The 12116-nt window shown below is 25.9% G+C and overlaps 1 protein-coding gene across 1 annotated transcript in view; it reads left to right on the forward strand.

Moving 5' to 3' along the window:
- LOC100212973 (FMR1 autosomal homolog 1-like) overlaps positions 1 to 12116 on the forward strand; it is a 45208-nt gene that overhangs the window by 10516 nt on the left and 22576 nt on the right. Inside the window, exons 3-5 of the mRNA XM_065788500.1 lie at positions 3530 to 3787; positions 7874 to 7939; positions 8138 to 8522. Coding sequence (XP_065644572.1) covers positions 3530 to 3787; positions 7874 to 7939; positions 8138 to 8522 — 709 coding nt within the window. The remainder of the gene's footprint in view (positions 1 to 3529; positions 3788 to 7873; positions 7940 to 8137; positions 8523 to 12116) is intronic.

A 12116-nucleotide genomic window follows, 5' to 3' on the forward strand; every position in this document is an offset into this window, starting at 1 on the left:
ATTTCCTCAACTCACAGCTAGACTTCTTCTCCTCCTTCCCCCCCCCCTCCCTCAGTTGTGGAGCTGTTAATGATGAACATGGGGAAAGGTTTCACCAAGTTATTTCTGTAATGGAACAAAGATATCAGGGTCGTTAGAATAAAGCTATGCTTGCAGATTACAGTTGGTTTGTGTGTAGGGATGCTTCGGAACTAGTCTATAAAAGGAAAGCAAAAAGATCATGATCTTGTGACAATACCCCATAATCATCTTTATACCTATTAGCTCTATGATCATGATTTCTTTGTTTAAAACTGTTAGAATATATCTGTTATAAAAAAACCAAATGCACCTTAAATATTATTAGAATATGTAAATTATATGTCATATTGCTCTGTTACAAATTAACTGAAATAAAACTTTGTTGCTATTGTATATCTCAGAAACTAGAGCAAATAAAATTTTCGTTGTCATTTTCTTTTTTCTCAGCCCAAAATTAGTATAATTTGAATAAAAATGCTAAAGATACAAAAACAAAAATGTTTTGTTGCCCAGTGTTATTAATGTCAAACTACAACGACAAAGCTGTGAGAAATGGCTATATAAAGACCATTTATGGTAGTTGTAAATATTCATTTTTTGTAAATTTGTCATAATTCTTCTTAAAAATGTCTGTTGTTTTTGAGGTTTTATAGTTTACTGGTAGTTGATTTCATTGTTTAACATCCTATTTGAGAAGAAGTTGTACCGGATATCAGACTTGTTTTGTTCTCTGCTTAAATAGTTTTGTTGTCTTGTGCCGTGATCATATTTTTTTTGGTTTAAACTTGAATAAAAGTTTACTTTATTTAGTCCATTTTTAATTTTGAATTGTTGTATTTGGTCTCCTCTTATATGTCTTTCTTCAAGTGTTTTCAGACCAAGGCAGCAGATCCTTTCCTCATATGTTTTACATCTAACTTCTCGGACTAGTTTAGTTGCCCTTCTTTGGACTGCTTCAATCGCTTTGATGTTTTTTATTCTATTTGGATTCCATACTGAAGCACCTTACTCTAGATGCAGCCTCACCATTGACGTGAAGAGCATCTTAAAAGTGGTTATATTAAAGTATTTGAATGAGTTTTTAAGCTGACCCAATATGCGATTAGACGTTGCTATTATAGAGTTGATTTGCCGGTCCCACTTTAAGTCAGAGCTGATAATCTCTCCCAAGTCTTTCTCAAGTTCTACCTTTGATAACTGATGCCCATTTACCTGATAATTGAACTTTGGATTTGATTTGCCAATGTGAATTACTTTACATTTCGCTGAAATGGCGTCTCCTAGTATGACATGCTGTTTTCGATCTTTTAAATAGTTAATTATCCAATTGAGCATTTTATTTACTATTCTGTATGCTATTAATTTTTTTAAACAAAGTCCTGTGTGTGGTACTCGATCGAGTGCTTTGCTAGTCTTTCATTATTATATCAACTGGAATGCCGTTCTCCGTAACTTTTGTAATTACATCAAATGATTCAAGCAAGTTTGTTGTGCATTATTTTCTCTTAACAAAGCCATGTTGATCCTTTGAAATTAAATATGCTTTTGATTTATGCTTTGAGCATAAGTTTAAGTAAAAAAATTAATAATAGAGTTATATCCATAAAGAAGGTTTTTTTAATCATAAAAAAAGTTAACTCTTTATAAGATGTTACTTAAAGTTTGTAATGTTTTTTCATTTTTTGGATAAAATCAATCATTATAACAAAACAAACAAACAAAAAATTAAAATATCAAAAGTGGCCCTAATATAAGAAAAAGTTTAACACAAACTATTTTTTAGCTAATATATTTTTGGTTTGTTTTTCAGTTTTTTTAAAAAATTTCATTAATTATTTTTGTTATTGTTTGTTATGAGAAGTTGTCTAAATAAATATTCTTGCTATATTGTGAGATAAATAAAAAAAATTTTAAATATGTTTCTTGTATGATTATTTTTTTAAGTGTCGTATAACTTTTTTTTTTCTTTTGCTGAACATTTTGGATGGAAAAGTTAGAAAAATAAAAATAAAATTTTATTTGTTTTTTCCTAACTTATTATGTTTGTAAATGGCACGAATATCAAACATTATTTTTATGCAAACTTTTTTACATAATCATCATCAATTTCAAATTTTTTTTTTTATAATGTTAGTTACTTCTTTTATCTATACCGCTATAAAAATGATAAAAATGGCTTATCTTAACGGTAAGCCATTTTTATCATTTTTATCTAAAAATGATAAAAATGGCTTACCGTTTACAATAAATGACTTAGCGCATACATAAATGGTGCGGCAGTTTACACTTTAAAACAAAGCCTGATATATAACAAGGTTTCTCAGGAGATGCATATGGTCCTATTTTTTTTATGACTAGGCATATAATATTTTATTTTGACAACTTGGCCATCGCTCCTTGAGTGTTTTTCGTTAGCATGTTTAAAAAATGCGCTGAATAAACAAATGTAAATTTAAACAAAAATTAAAAATAAAAAAACTATAAGCTAAGAAAGAAAAGAAAAACTAAAAAAAATACAAAACTAAATTTAAAAAATAATAATCTTAATGAATGATGAAATGAATAAAAAATAAACCAAAAAAAATAAGTGTGAATTTAATATATGCTTTTATTTTAATTAAAAAGTGTTTCACCTCAAAGAATTCAGGAAAAATTGAAGTTTCAAAGTTAATTGTATATAAAATTTTCATGGTTAATAATCAAAGCTTTACTAACAGTGCCATGTTGCACACCATGCGCAACATGGCGCTATTAGTACTTTGATATTTTGAAGCTGTTGATGGAAAAAATTGAAGTTTGAAAGTTACCACAGAGTTCGGGAAACCTGACTACCAGCCGGCCTCAGAGCCATGAAATTGGGATTTTAAAGTTGTAACCTCATTAGGAGATAACAGAATGAGTTGCCTAGTCATAAAAACAGTGACACTAGCAAAAGCCATGCATAAAATCAAAAAGATCCAGCATTCAACATCCTGAACTGGAAACAATGTATTATAAATATATCTATGCATATATATATATATATATATATATATATATATATATATATATATATATATATATATATATATATATATATATATATATATATATATATATATATATATATATATATATATATATATATATATATATATATAGACACACAGACACACAAATAATTTTAAATATGTTCTACAAGATAGGCTGCTCAATGTTCTTAAAAGAACAGAGTTATAATAAATTAATAGAAAATCACTTGTCAAACTTTTTATTTTACACTATGTTTCATCAATTAAGACTCATCAGAAATCTGATTTCTGATTATTTTGAGTTTTATATTATAGTGATTATTTCTGAGTATTATATATATATATATATATATATATATATATATATATATATATATATATATATATATATATATATATATATTTGTTTATATATATATATATATATATATATATATATATATATATACACAATTTTAAATTGATAAGAGTTATAAGTTTTATAAAACTTTTTTTAGTCCTGATAACTGGGTTCGTGTTCCACTTTCAGATGTTCGTAGATATGTAAAGACTAATGAAGTAAAAGAAGCTTTAAAGTACCATGATAATGAAGACATAGAAATATTTTCTAAGGAAGATGATACTGAGCCAATGGGTTGGTGGGAAGGTAAAATAGTTCAACGTCGTGGAGGGTTTTTTGTTGTCAAGTTTAAAGGGCTGGATGAGACATTCAACGAAATTGTACCATTTGAGAGAATTCGACCAATGGGACGATGGTATGTTTCTAAATCTATTATTAAAAAATTTATTCCAAATAAATTTTTTTATAAAACTCAACGAAGACAAAATAAAAAAAACAAAAACTTTTCCTGGAAAACTTTTCCTGGTCTTCTGAAGTAATTTTGTATTGTTTTTTGTAAATATGATTTAACATCATGGTTAGTTCTCACAGTAAGTACTATGTCTTATCTATAGTACTTGTGAAATATTGTTTCTGTATCTGTTTAGTTTACTAATAGTCTTTAGCAGCTAAATAGTGGATTTAAATTTTGTTATGTCTTGTAAGTAATTGAGTTCAAAATGAATTATAAATAATAGTATTATGGCTTTTATTTTTTGATCAATAATAGGCAACAAGTAACTTTTCAAAACATCTCCTTTACTAGAAGCCACTCTGGCTTATGTGAGTATTTTATAATAGATAAAGGTCTTGTTTAATAAAATGTATAAAAACCTAAAAGCTTAATATAATATCTTTTAAAATGTATTTTAGTGTTTTTAAATTCTAAATTATTGATGTTAGTCTCAGGCACAAAGTTCTTATTTGTTTTGGTATAAAATATTATTGCCAGTTCTTGTTAAGAGTTTTCACTTTGAAACACAATAGCACAATATGTTATACATAATAAAATTAAGAAAATTGAAAGAAAGTTTTTAACTTTTTAAATTTTAATTCATAATTATTAAAAAGTATTAAAAGATTTACTATTAATATTTTCTGTTTTTTGCCCTCTGAAAATGTTAAATTTTTCTGTCAACCTTAATGTAAGCTTTCGCACAGTTTCAAAATAATTTTTTCTCAACATTTTTCCAACTTAAAATAAGTCTGCTGCTGAATGAACAAATTAACCACTTTTTTTTAATTTTTGTTATTGTTATTTGTTGTCCATAAGTCTACATTTCTTTAATTTCCAGAAATGAAATAGTTGAAAGAATCATATTGTTTTACAGTTTAAGTATAAATTTTTTTTAACTGACTAATACCTGTTTTGCAGATCAGGACTTAGTATTTTGATTAGGGCATCCAATACCAGACCAAAAATGGAATACCGGTTTTTCGGTATTAGGTTAAGTGAAAACCGAAATATTGGTATTAATTATTTACTATCAATTACTAAAAAAAAATTAAGTAAAACCCAAAGCAACAATTAAACAGTTCCAAAACTTTATTTTTTAAGTTAAAATAATATATATAATTAATTAATTTGAAACAAAAAACATAAAAAAGTTATTTATTATTAAAATAGGCCCGCAAAAAACATAAATTATTTAAAGTTTCGTCATTTAAAGATGATCGAATTTTCGTACATAACATTCCCGATGAAGAGAAAGCCTGTTCAGCTTCTACACTCGTTGGGGAAATAGTTAAAATATAATCGTAGACCAACGTCAAGTTGGTACCACGTGTACCGTCTTCCTCAAATATAGAAAGTTCTTTTCGTACCATTTTAGTCAAATCGTTAATATTTCGCTATGTTTTTGGTACTGTTTTCATTTTCATCTCATTATTTATGGCGATGTTTAGCTGCTCCTTTAATGTCAAGCTCAAAGGTTCGTCTTCCTACATTATGGTATCTTCGTCATCATCTTTTTCTGTAGGGATTGCTGTAGTTTCAGTTTGTACGGATGAGAGCCGCTGGATAAGATGCACAATTAAATTTACCAAAGCAGTTTTAGTTAGCCGATCAAATATAATATCTGAACCAAAATTATTTTGGGCTTTATCTCCTTTATGAAGATATTGTATGAGATAAGATAAATTATGTTCATTATCTCCAGTAATTTGTATTAACATAGGAAATTGGGTAATATAAAAGAAACAATTTCATAAATGCATCAAATATAGTAAATACATTTAAAGAAGTTATTCTTTTATTTAACTTATTCTGTCATTAACAAAATTTATTAATCAAATAATATTTTTTTACAAATAAATAACAATTTATTTTCTTATTTTCCTATTATATAAGTATTGAGAAAAGGCGTCAAATATAGCAAACACTTTTTTAAAAGCGAAAAGACAAAAACAAATAAATGTAATAAACAAATAAATGTAAGAAAAAAAATTAACAAAATTTCTTATAGTTCTAGTGTTCACGGCAAATTAGTTTCTTAATTATATGGACTGATAAAAATCGTGAATAAATTGCATATTAAAACTTTCAATTGTTGTTAAATCGTTATAAAAGATTTTTTTTCAATAACAACTCTTAAAAAAGAATTAAAAGTTGTATAAAAATTTTATAAAAAAAAATTTTTTTTTTATACTTTTTTTGATTAATAAGTTTTCGAGTTTATTTAATTAAACTTGATATTTTGTTACAATTTTGTTTCCTTATTTAAGAGTTTTTTTTTTTTTTTTTTTTTCATAGTAAATAAGTTTAGCTTTTTGCCGCGAATTACTGAAACGTTATTAAAAGATGCGAGCTGCCATTGTCAGTTAGTCTAAAAAAATTACTTTAAACGTGAACAAACAAGGTGTGCGACTGCATGCGCTTCTCAGGAAGGTTTGATACACAAATATAATGTGTGCGTGTGTGTGTGTATATATATATATATATATATATATATATATATATATATATATATATACATACACTTATGATGAGCTTACAATATTAATTGCACACATTAATTTTAAAATTGTTATAAAATTAAAAAAATGTTTTTATTTTTCTATATCAATGAAATATAAAAAAACTTTGTTTAAAATTCGATTGCATTGGTTGTTTAAAAATTGAACACAAGTTTTAATGTCAAATGCAAGCAAAGTTGATTAAAAAGAAACCACTGCAAAGTTGATATTATTTTAAAACAATATAAAATAGCAGTTATCTTTTACTATGGTAATGCTATTAAAACAATATTGTACCATATAGGATTAGGGTTGCTGTATATACAATTGAAAATCAGGCTACTTTTATATAAATTTTAATAAAATACCAATTTTCTGTTTATTAACTTGAAAAAAAATTACTAGATATTACTTAAGTAATATAATATTACTTTAGTAATATCTAGTAAATTTACTTAGGTAATAGAATCTTTCAAACAATTACTTAAATACTTAAGTTATTAAAACAGCCCTACTTGTTATCATTTTGATTACTTTAATTGCAGAAAAGATCTGAAAACTAATATTTTTTAAATTTGTAAGATTTTTGAAACAATTTTAAACTCTTCCTTTTTATGAATGAGCAAATTATGAGCAACCAGCTTTCTCAGCTGGTTTTTTTTTTTTTTTCGATATCAATAATCAAGTTTTTATTTTATCTCTATATTACTTTAGACAATTGACTTTTAAAGCTATTGTTGTGATTGCTTGAAAAATTTTCAGTGCAGGATTTTTTATTTTATTGTTCTGTGCAATTTTAATCTCAAGTTTAAACTAGTTGATTGTTTTTCTTTTTATTTGCAGTACTAGGATTTTTTAGAAGTCAAAAGATTACATGATTCATTAAAAATATTTAAGATTTAAGATTTCAATTTTTTTAGACACCAAGGTCTTGTTCAATAAAATTTGTTAAAGGCTGAGCAACAGATTAATGCTGTAGTTGTTAATGGTATATACATAACAGTGTATTTATGAGTTTTGTTAAAGTAGTTTTTGTATGATTGTAATTTGAGAAATTAAAGAGAGTTAGCAATTTTAGTTGTTTTTGTAGTAATATGAATATATCTTATTAATAATTTATTTTTATCAAGATCATTAAGTTTTGCATTAGGACTTCACATACAAAAATGTTATGTTTATTTTAAAGTTATATTAAGTTTTTGAATAGAGTGTCTAGTAATAAATTTGTAAAATAAAGTAATTTTTCAAAAATTATCAAATATTTTTTGTTAATCTTATTTCTTTATTTATTTTAAGAGTATTTCAATTGCATTATTTTTTTTTTTAATAAAAAATAATTAAGTTTGAGTATTTTTTTATTATTGTTTATATATTGTTTGTATATTATTATTGCTATATTTATTATTGAGTTCTTTTTTTTATTGATTTTTCTTCTTTTATAGTTTTTATATTATTTTTTCATTTTCTACTGTAGTTAAATTCTGCATTTTTTTAATAAACGTTTTAGTCAACCAGTGACAAGATCAATGTATTTTAAATGCATGATAGATGTTCCACAAGATTTGCGGATCATGTAAGACATCTTCAAATGTTAACATGTTTAAATATTAATTTATGAACAATTTTATAATTGTTATTTTTCATTACTATTATTACTATATTTATATTATATTATATCATATTCTATAATATATTTATAATACATTTTTACAATTGTTCTTTTTTTTTTAATATACATTCATTATTGTGTATTTAAAAATGATTTTTATAGGTGTGCAGGGGATGTTCATGAAACATTTCGGGAGATGACTAAGGCACTTTCTATCTTTTATCTTAATGATCTGAATGTATTAGTTATACTTTCATCATGTGAAGATTCTATTAAAAGAGCCGCAATCTTAAGTGAAATGCATTTTCGCAGTCTTCGTACAAAATTACTTTTGCAGTCACGCAATGAAGAAAGCTTGCGACAATTAGAATTGGCACAAAAGCAATCTGAGCAAGCACCTATTTATGAGCAACTGATTTTACCTGAAGACCTTTTAGGTTTAGCCATAGGTGCACAAGGTGCCAATATTCAGGCTGCTCGTAGAATTCCTGGAATAATGTCAGTTGAAGTAGATGAACCAACTTGTACTTTTAATATTTTAGGGGAGGTAATTTTCAATTTTTTAATTTTTTGATGCAGCTAAAAAAATTTAATCTATTTATATATTTTATTATTTTGTACATTATTTTCCATATTTAGACCAATTAAAATTAGTTTGCTCAATAAATTATTAAAAGATTTTATAACTATTATAACTTTTATTATATTTAAAATATTTATTAACTATTCCAAGTGTTAATTTTTTTTTTTATCATGATGATAACTTGATTTATTTTATTTTTTCTAAATCTTTGGTAATTATTTTAAGGTTTTTAAGTTTTTAAAAAGTTGTTTAAAATTATAAATTATAATTAATAAAGTATTGTTTTTTTTATTATTTTTAACATCTTCACTTCCAGCAAGGCTGCAAGCAACCACTATTAGAGTTGGAAGTTACTTGAAGAGAAAAGATGAAGTTTATAGAGCAAGATAACGATTGACAGACGACTTGAAAGATTGCAAGTTATATGAATCAGGAAAAAGAATTGAAAGAAGTAAATTCCAAAGAACTGATGTTCAAGGAAAAGAAAAGAAAAAAATTAGATAAATAAAATATTTTGGAGTACTTAGAAACAGTCACAGTAAAAGTATGGGACTTAATTGAATGACGAGTAACACAAGAATGAATTTAGAGCAGTGCCCATTATAGTATTTATAGAAAAGAGAAAGAGAAGCAACATTACAACAATGTGATAATGGTTGGAGGTTGGCTGCAAGAGCAGGTCCAACTATGTTTAATATGCATTTTTGCACCTTGTCTTAAAGAAAATAGGCATTATTAAAAGATCTGCCCCAGACATGGCAACAGTATTCCATACAGGGACAGGTTTGAGATTTATAGAGATAACGAGTAGAATCTGGAGTAAGAAAGTGTCGAGCGTGATAAAGAGTTGCAACCTTAGCAGATGCTAATTTTGCAATGGATTTGATACATATTTTTCAAGAAAGATCAGAGTTAAGAGTTAATCCTAGAAAATAAAGAGTAGATGACTCATCGAGTGCATTACCATTCATAAATATAGGAAGAAATTATTGCAATAATGATTGGCTGAAGAAAATTGGTTTTTATCTGAATTAAAGTTCACCAGCCACTGTGAGCCCCATGCTGTAGCAGAAGTGAGATCCTTTTCAAGCTCAAATGCCACCTCCAAACAATCAGAGAGTGTTGGCTTCTTATCAAGACAAGAATAAATGGTAGTACCATCAGCGAACAAGGCTACCTTAGATGTAAGAATATCTGGAAGATAACAATGTAAATTAAAAAGAGTATAGGGCCAAGGATAGAACTTTGAGGACCCTTTGAAGTTACATGATAAGAAGAAGAGTGTTTTCCATCGAGGAACTTTTATACTACAATTGGAAAGGAAGTATTCAATAATCTTAAAGATGTCATCTGATACACTGTAAGAAGAAAGCTTATGGAGAAGAACAGCATGCCAAACTTTTTTAAAAGTCTTAGAAATGCGATAGCCTTAACCTCTCCACCTCCATCTAATGCACGATAAAACCTATCAGTTAAAAGTTTAAAAAGTAAAATAAAATTTAATAATGTGCAAGATGTTATGATAATATTTTATATTATTTACGCCAAACTTGCCAAATTCCTGAAATTGGCAAAATATTTCTTACTTCAGTAGTTTGGTACCATTGTTGCCAAATTGGCAAGGTATTGTTATAGCATGAAAATTATAATAATAATATGTATTTATATAAAGTGAAACAGAGTATACTCAGTATTCGAAAGTACTCAATATTTCAAAGAAATATTTTTTAAAGAATAATATCCATTATATGGGTACTAAATATCCTCCATATATTATATAAACTTCTTTTTAAATTAAGTTTTGTTACCAAAACAAAATTTTTTATGAAAAAAAATTTTGAAAGTGTTTTTTTTTTAAATAAAACATTTAGAATATTCTCAACATTTTATTTTCTATAAAAGAATCTTAATGAAGGACACAAAGCGCAAAATGTTTAGCAATTATAATTTAAAAATAACACCTTTTTACTACAGTTGCATACACCTTTTTTCAGAAAAAGAAAAAAAAATTAAGAGTAATAAAGAAAAGATTGCTGCCCGATGCCAAATCCTCAGTCAATGTAGCTTCAGTATACACATCTATATACAACTATAAGATAGTGGATGTATATACTGAAGCACCCGGCAGCAGGCTATTTCAGAGTGATGTCACAGTGCTTAATTAAACACGCATTTATGGTTGTGTGTGTGTGTGTACATATGTATGTGTGTATATATACACATACATATGTATATATATATGTGTGTGTGTGTGTGTGTGTATATATATATATATATATATATATATATATATATATATATATATATATATATATATATATATATATGTATATATATATATATATATATATAACAACTGTTATTGAAAAAACTATTTGAAAGCTAGACAAAAGATTGTTTATACATATATATGTGCATGTATGTATACACACACACACATACACACAGCCCTCAAAATCTAGGTTGGCATTTAGCAATGTTATCATAAAAACCAACCTTTATCTTAATCTCAGCTTTACTACAACATAAAAGTGCCAGCTTTAATCTCTTATGTGTTAGCATGCTAAAATCAGCAAATAACCCAACATTATCAGAGGGGAAAAACGATGAGTAATTTTTTCCCAATAAAAACTTTTTTTTTATTAAAGCTATTAAAAATACCAAACACTATGACGTTATGCAAAGAAAAGCCAAAACAAGACCTGCAGTATGCGTAACTTTCTGATTAGCCATTAGTATATTTGAAAGAATAATGTTTAAACTGTTTTAAAAGCTGTTTGTTATAATAATAGTAATAAGAAGAGTAGGTTGTGGGTTTTGTGAAACAACTTTCGAAACCCTGCTTATAATTGCCAATTGCCTAATTGTTTGTTTTGTAGTTATCCTATCTGTTTTTGAAAATATCGACTGTCTTGGTTAAAATAATTGTGTTGAACAGTTTATTTCAATTTGGAATAAAAGTTATCAATAATAGGTCCAAACAGACTTTAACAATAAGCAATCTAATGGAAAAGTGAATGAATCAGTGGAGCATTAAGTAAAAAATATTAGTTAAAAATATTTTTTTTTTCTAGGATAATTTTATTTTGGTAATGGGCTTAATATTATGATTTAATTTTTAAAAGAATATTAAATATCCTTAATTTAGTATTCAAAATTTTTCATTAAAAAATGGAACAGTTTCATTCCATGAATTTCAGTTGCCTCAAAAATGGTAAATTATTTTGTTATATTGTTGAACTAATGTTACATTTCATAGCAAATCTTTTCAGAGAATAGTTTTAGGATTAAATATAAGATTTTGTTACGTTTAAAGATTTTGACCAAACTGACCTGAATTAACTTAGGAAGATTTTTTCCTATTTTCAATAAAAAAGCAAAAGAAAACTTAAAAAAATTTTTTTTGCTACAACGAATAATAAAAAGTTAAACAAAGGATCATAAAACAAACTTCAAATAACAAAATTCAAAAAAAACAATAATTCAAAACAAAACAATAACAAAATTCAAAAAAAAGTTTAATAAAATAAATTTGAAAAAATAATCTTTTTAACTAAT

This window comes from Hydra vulgaris, chromosome 01 (genome assembly GCF_038396675.1).
Source record: "Hydra vulgaris chromosome 01, alternate assembly HydraT2T_AEP".
NCBI classification, from domain to species: Eukaryota; Metazoa; Cnidaria; class Hydrozoa; order Anthoathecata; family Hydridae; genus Hydra; species Hydra vulgaris.